The 7458-nt window shown below is 33.2% G+C and overlaps 1 protein-coding gene across 1 annotated transcript; it reads left to right on the top strand.

The window, feature by feature from the left end:
• Positions 1–2534: 2534 nt before the first annotated feature.
• On the top strand, positions 2535–3780 carry LOC131055516 (probable carboxylesterase 18). The gene has a single exon (XM_057989976.2). It carries the CDS (start codon positions 2652–2654, stop codon positions 3702–3704), a length of 1053 nt encoding a protein of 350 aa, XP_057845959.1. The 5' UTR covers positions 2535–2651; the 3' UTR covers positions 3705–3780.
• The last annotated feature ends 3678 nt before the right edge of the window (positions 3781–7458 follow it).

The raw sequence follows: 7458 nt of genomic DNA, 5'->3' as shown, positions 1-7458 counted from the left end.
TGGAGTCTTTGAGAAGTGACTCCATTTTGCTTAGGAATGTGACAATAATTAGGGGATGGATTAGGCTAATTAGGAAAGGGTTAGAAGAATCTAGAAGGGGATTAGATTTTGCAAGTGGATTTGGTGGGTGAGGGAAAATAAGATTTTATTTAAAATAAAAATTTATTTATTCCAATAAATGTGTGCAAGTTGCATTTGTAGGAAAATGCAAGTGGGGTGGGGATAATGAATTAAATAAATGTTTTATTTAATTTATTTAAAAGAGGAAAAGGGGATTTTATTAAATAAATAGATTTTATTTATTTAATTGATTTGAATTTGGTTTAATGAATTAATTAAAATAAATTGAATAATTTATTTAATTAATAGAAGAATGTTTGGAGATGAATTAATTAAATATTAATTTAATAATTGATGGCTAGTGGATTTTTAATCAAATAAATAGCAAATATTTATTTAATTAAGCTGGACAGATTTGTGTGACTACACATTGTAAGTCCTGATATGAGGTTTCAAATACTTATGCTATTGGAAATATTATATATAGTGGTATATTGAGACTAAAAGATATACATTGACCCCTATGGTAGAGGAAACTCAATATTAAACCTATTAGGTGAATTTGTAGTATGAGGTTTTGTTCCAGATATTATAGCCCTTAGATCTCTATCCATGAGCATGTCTTCCATTTTTTAACTTTAAGAGTTTGAAGTTACTGCCATTATACTTATCCACATCAACTTTTTTAGATGTTCTTGCCATCTTCTTCCTGCAACAAGATTTAAAAAATACTCTGCAAAAGCTCTCACTCAAACTAAAATCATATTAAATATCTACTTCCCAACAATGTAACCAAAACTAGCCACGCTCTGATACCAACTGAAAGTCCAAGTTGAGGTGCAAAAATGACTTCCTAACACTAATCTAGTAGGGCAAATAATGCAATTTTTCTTATAAATCTTAAAGTGTTATAGAATAAGAAACACACATAGAAGGAGATATACAACATGCAAATAGATTAACAATAAACACAAGATATATCATAAGGAAAACCCTTTCAATAGAAAAACCCCGTACTCTAAAAGATACCTAATATATTATTTAGAAATTGACAACAAAATACAATATACTTGCAGAGCAAGCTTCTCACAGGAGTATCACCAACTAGAGATCCAAAGATAACTCAAGAGCTATAAGATTCTATGCACAACCTCCATCTCATGCAGCTAAAATACAGGAGATACAATACATGAAACCAACAAAAGGTATTACAAAACCATGGGCTAAAACCACCCAAAAAGTGGCACCCCACTTATCTCCAATGAAAGTTGCCCTGTGATGTGTCAAAACCACTCAAAAAGTGGCACCCAATACGTGTAACTCCCTTTTATAGCTCATTTATGTGCCCAACACATTTTTAATATTTCCTATTTCAAGAGACCCAACATCCGAAAGCCATAACTTTTGAGCTGGTGTTCTATTCATGAACCGTTTGAAGCACCGAAAAGATTGCAAAATGTTCTATCAAGCGCCAGCTATGAACACTTTCAAATCATTTTGGAGCCTCTAAAGCCTTCAAAATTAACTTAAAAAATATCGTTCACAATTTTCAGAAACAAAAGCTTTAATATCTTCAAATCTAGACATGATCTTGCAACGAAAATCTACCAACATGCTTATCTAGCCAATCTAAAGCTTTAGCGAAAATTTTGGACCAATTTGTGCTCAAATATAAATAGTAACCTTATGTAAATACAAGGTTGAAACATCATTTTCCTAAAATGCTCAGACTGATTAAATCTCAACTTTGACAAATTTTCTCATTTGAAAAAAAAATAAAAAATTGTATTTAAAACTTATAAAATCTAATAATAAAAGAAAGAAATTAAATATATATTTTATTTATTTTTGTCGAATTTCTGATTTGAATATAAAAGAACATTACATTGAAAACTGATAAAATCTAATAATAATAATAAATATTAAATACATTATTCTTATTTGTCAAATTAAATAACTTTTGAAGTTTTTACATCCATTTGAATGTAATAGACATGATAAAATCTAATAATAATAATAAATATTAAATACATTATTCTTATTTGTCAAATTAAATAACTTTTGAAGTTTTTACGTCCATTTGAATGTAATAGACATCTAGACATAATTAAAAACCGATTAAATTTCACTAATAATTTTTCAAAAAAAAAATACCAATTACAAATAAAGAATGCAGCTGTTGCAACAGCTGCAAGAAGACTCAAATCCAAGAGCATTAAACTCGAACAAAAAGCATAGATTTAAACTATTATACAACCAGCAAATTAGAAAGGATCATCAAAAGCTACTTAACGAAGAGCAGATGACAAAATAATAAACTTATATAAAAGCCTTACTTGAAAAGAGCTATCCTGGACTTTACCTCATGGGCCCACCATACCACTATTCAATTCAATGCCCGAGCATATTGACGTACTGTTAGGCCATTGCAGAAACGGTGCATTTGTCCGAGACCATGTATGAATGCAACGAACGGATTCCCATGATATAATTTGGTAAAGCCTTACCTACAAATTTCCGTGAAAATAAAAGGCCACTTCTCTCAGCAGCCCTTAAAACCATTCGCTCTTGATTCACAACGAAACTCATCAATGGAGAGGAATGCAGAGAATGTGAGGGTGCTTTTAACAAGAAGGCAAGTGGACCAAATTAGGAGCAGCCTTCCTCTACGCGTGCGATGGCTGTGCTGGGCTGTAAAAGCAGGCGTCTATTTATCACAGAGAAGCGACGGCACCGTTAACAGGCGTCTGGCGGCGTGGCTTATATGGTGCCTCGCTCCCCCTGTCCCCGCCAACGAGATACCCAAACATGGAGTATATACCAGAGACGCCGTTATAGACCACGTTAACGGCGTCTGGGTCCGCCTCTTTGTTCCGGTACAAGAAAACGGCGATGAAACAGAGGTGCTGCCGGTGGTGGTGTATTTTCACGGCGGGGGTTTCTGCACGTTGTCCGCTGCAGAAGTGGGCTATGATGTGTTTTGCCGGCGGCTGGCGAAACGGCGGCGTGTGGTGGTAGTCTCGGTGGATTACAGGCTGGCACCCGAACACAAGTTTCCCGTTGCTTATGAAGACTGCTACGCTGCTCTCTTGTGGCTCCGGAACGACCACGCTGAGAATCGCTTTCTGCCGCGTGGCGCTGACGTGTCACGCTGTTTTCTGATGGGGGAGAGCGCCGGAGGGAATATTGTTCACCACGTCGGATGCCGCGTGGCAGAGGGGAAGGAGGACTTGACGCCAATGAATGTCGTGGGGCATGTTTTGATACAGCCCTTTTTTGGAGGGGAGGAAAGGACGCCGTCGGAGTTGGCTTTGACGGACGTTCCGTTGATTTCTGTGGACGCCTGCGATTGGTCGTGGAGGGCGTTTTTGCCGGAGGGGGCGAACAGAGATCACCCGGCGGCGAATGTGGTGGGGCCCGGCGGCGCCGATATTTCGGCGGTTCCCTTGCCGAAGAGTTTGGTTGTGATTGGAGGGCTTGACACACTGCGAGATTGGCAGCTGCGGTATTTTGATTATCTGAAGAAGATGAAGAAGGAAGTTGGGCTTATGTTCTATGAAAACGGCGTTCATGGATTTCCTTTGATGCCTTATGACTTGTCTTCTGATTTCATTGATGATATCTCTGATTTCATGCAGAGATGATTGGAAGAATGGGGGCGCTGCCTCTTTTCTTGTTGTTTTACTTCTTATAAATTAAATTATTGTGGATCTTTATTTCTATTTGGAAATTTTAAGGAGTTTATATAAATTAAGTTTTATAATAGATTGGAAGATGATGTGTGGCAATTTTTTATTAAAATAAATGAGTTTTTAACAAAAGGGTAAAAGATAAAAAAGAATAGATTACATGATGGGTTTGTTAGTCTTCAAAAGATATGTAAGTTAAAAATAAATGACCAATGCGAAAAACATTTAAATCAAAATAAGATAGCAATGTTAGCCATAATGAAACTAAAAGAAACCCAACAAAACTAGCAAATTTGGTAAAGCACATAAATTTAGGGATAGTATGAAATTTAGTATTTACAAAAAGCATCATTCTTTGTCCAAATCTTAATAGGGCATTCCTAATTATCCCTAGTTACCATCCATATGCCATTCTAGTTAGAAAGGGATTTCACCAAGAAATAAACACCCTGATCTCTCTCTCATCTAATATGTCTTCTCTAAACAAATGTGAAAACATAGATGATAATGTTGATGTCTTTATTACAATCATTTATATGTTGTCATTGCTAAAAATCAAAGGAAGTAAGCTTATTGACATTGGTAGATTCTTAGAATGTCTCTAGGATAATGTTAGGGATTTGCCTTTTCTAAGCTTGCAACAAATCTTGATGAATGGTTATCACTTTAGCATTTAATTGAACAACAAATAATGTCTAAGATTCATGTAAATTACAAAATACTCATGCCATTATAATCATGATAGAGACATTCCATACCATTATTTTTGGGTTTGTTTCAAGTTAAGGATTGTCAACATTGATTTTAGTCAAGCCTATAAAGGAGTTTTCCCATAAAACAATGGTGTCTTTTTGAAGAATATTTATACTAAAGGAAATAGGTGAAGGAGAGTAGGGACAACCAATTTGTTAAAGACTATAGGAGTTCCCACTAAGAACTTGGTTGAGCATATTGAATTCAAACAAATTCCTATGATTTTGGTTATAAATTATCCCTAGACTTGACTAATATGGTTTCCACTCTCATTGAAGATCCTTTGATTATGTTCCACCAAATCAAATTAGAATGAATAACACTAAATAAATTGATAAATTTGGCTCGGAAGAGATCATCATCTAATTCACACAAAAATCACAAATTGAGTCATGAACTTTCCATTGATTGCCCATAGGATTAGCCCATAAATACAAGAGAAAATTGGCAAAGGGGTAAGGTAATAATATATGTTTATTTTCCTCTTCATCCTTAAAAGAAAGAACGCATTTTCTTGATTTAATTAAACTATTTTTTTTAAGGTTAACCTAGTGATTTTTTTATTTTTTTGCCTAAAAAGACCAACCTTTAGAAAGAATTAACTTTAGTGCAACCTTAAGGATGCCACAATATGTTCTAGAGATTAAAATTGTCAACATCAAAGTTTCCAACCATCAAAGTATTATATAAATAGTTTTCATAAAGTAAATTCCAAAACCCATGAAGCCACATCCAAGGATATTCAAGTGTCTAGAGAACCTTCTACAAAGCTAAGATACAATCCAAACTATTGATAAGAAAGGAATATTATTGACTAGGCCATTGGTCTTTAAGTTTCCATTTCTAAATCCTCATATTACTCGATGTAGAATTGCATTGAAGTCCAACTAGCTTCTATACATGTAAACTTCAAATAATGGAGCTCAAGAAACTCTACTCTTAAGGAGCACTTCTATTCGTATGCATCATCTCTTTATCACCCTTTACCACTAGCCAAAATAGATTATAGATTTTTTAACATATTACTCCACACCACAATGATTTTTCAAATTTAAAACCCCTTCCCTAGGGTAGGCATCCTAGGAATGAAAGAATGTTTTTTGAGATTCAAGCGTTTGAATATCATAATGTTCCCCCATAAAATATCCTCTTCCACACATCATTTATGATAAAGTTTGACAATTAATACCACATTATTAAGGTAATAAGATCTCATTCTCAATCCCCCTTTTCTCTCAATAGATAATTTTTTTATCCCAACATACCAAATATTTTTTCCTTCCTTAAAAAACTCCAATTTTGGTCAATCTTTTACAGGGTACCTTTTGAAGCTAGAGTAATCATAAACTTGTATACAAGGAGATTTTGTAATACAAATTTGAGAAGAACCATATGACTAGCCAAGAAGCACTACTACATAGAGGGGTGTTTTAAGACAATTTTTAAGACATTTTTTGAGGAAATTGTCTCAACTTGAGACAAAAAAAAAAATTGGTATAGTCTTAAAAAATGTCTTTAACCGAGTGTCTTAAATTATCGTCTTTAAAATTGTCTCTATAAAGACGATAGAAAACATAATTTTTTTTGTCTTTGTAGAGACAATTTGGGATTTAAAGACATATTGTCTCTCTAGAAACAATAGTTGGGATTAAAATCATATTGTCTCTCGAGAGACAATATGTCTTTAGATCTCAACTATTGTCTCTCGAGAGACGATATGTCTTTAGATCTCAACTATTGTCTCTCTAGAGACAATATTAAAAAAGGTATTAAAAAAATAAACAATTTATTTTAAATATTTTAATGTAGTTTTCAATAAAAATGTATTAAAAAAACAAACAATAGAATTGTCAAAAGTTTATGACAGTCAAAAGGGCTCAAAAAAGGAAAAACCAGTGAATAATGACAAGTGACAAGATAGAGCAGCCATGAGCTTAAAACATCCATCTGAATATCTCATAGCAACCTTAAGTTGTGTGATAGTCGTAATGGTGATAAACATAGCATGAAAGATTACCATGAGCCAAGAAGATAGAAATAGAGAGCCAAATATCATCAATAAAATGCAAGAACTGCTAAAGTACAAAGCCCATCATGAATCATAACAAAGGCATAACTAGTGATTAAAAATACTATTGCATACACATTCAAAAAGAACTAATAGAAAATATGAATATCACAGAATAATAGAATCACATTCAACAAACATAACAAAATCTTAACAATATATTTAAAAATATCTTTCAAACAAACATATTAATATTTTGAATCAATTAATATTAGTCAATTTTAATCAATTAATTCCCTCTCGCAATGGCAACAAGACTTGGTGTTTTCCATTATTTTCCCATGTTCCATTAGCATATTGAAAATTATTACCACAGTAACTGCTTTTTATTCTCATATATTGTTACGTTTTAAAAGTTATTTAATGCTGCAATACTTTATAAAGTTATTGCTGATAATTATAATTTTATGTTATATCAACATAAAGTGTATTTTGAATTAAGTTTTTCATTTTTACAGTCTCCCCATTCAAACTATAAATAGAATCGAACATTGTTTTCGGACTTTAAAAAAAAAAGGTTAAATGACAGTTTTCTGGAAATCATTTTCCAGTATGTATATTTGTTAACAACGCTGGTTAAATCTTAATCTCTCTGTCAGTATGTATATCTGTTAACAACGCTGGTTAAATCTTAATCTTTTTGGTGGTATATCTGTACAAATTTACAAAGGACAGCAGAACCATTAAATCTTATTGAAGCTGTTGATTTTGAGTGAAACATCCAAAAAAATCTTACATGAGAGTGCTTTCTTTAAGCAGGACAGTTTAATTGCGAGTGAAGCGATAGATTTGTGGAGAGAATATGCAAATTTAACACAGGCAGATATTCATGGAGACAGTTTAATACTTGTTAAGATACAGGTATCTGATGAAATTTCTGCAAAGTTA

Source organism: Cryptomeria japonica, chromosome 9 (genome assembly GCF_030272615.1).
Source record: "Cryptomeria japonica chromosome 9, Sugi_1.0, whole genome shotgun sequence".
NCBI classification, from domain to species: Eukaryota; Viridiplantae; Streptophyta; class Pinopsida; order Cupressales; family Cupressaceae; genus Cryptomeria; species Cryptomeria japonica.
Note: the sequence above shows the minus strand (reverse complement) of the source record. Positions and strands in the feature narration are given on the sequence as shown.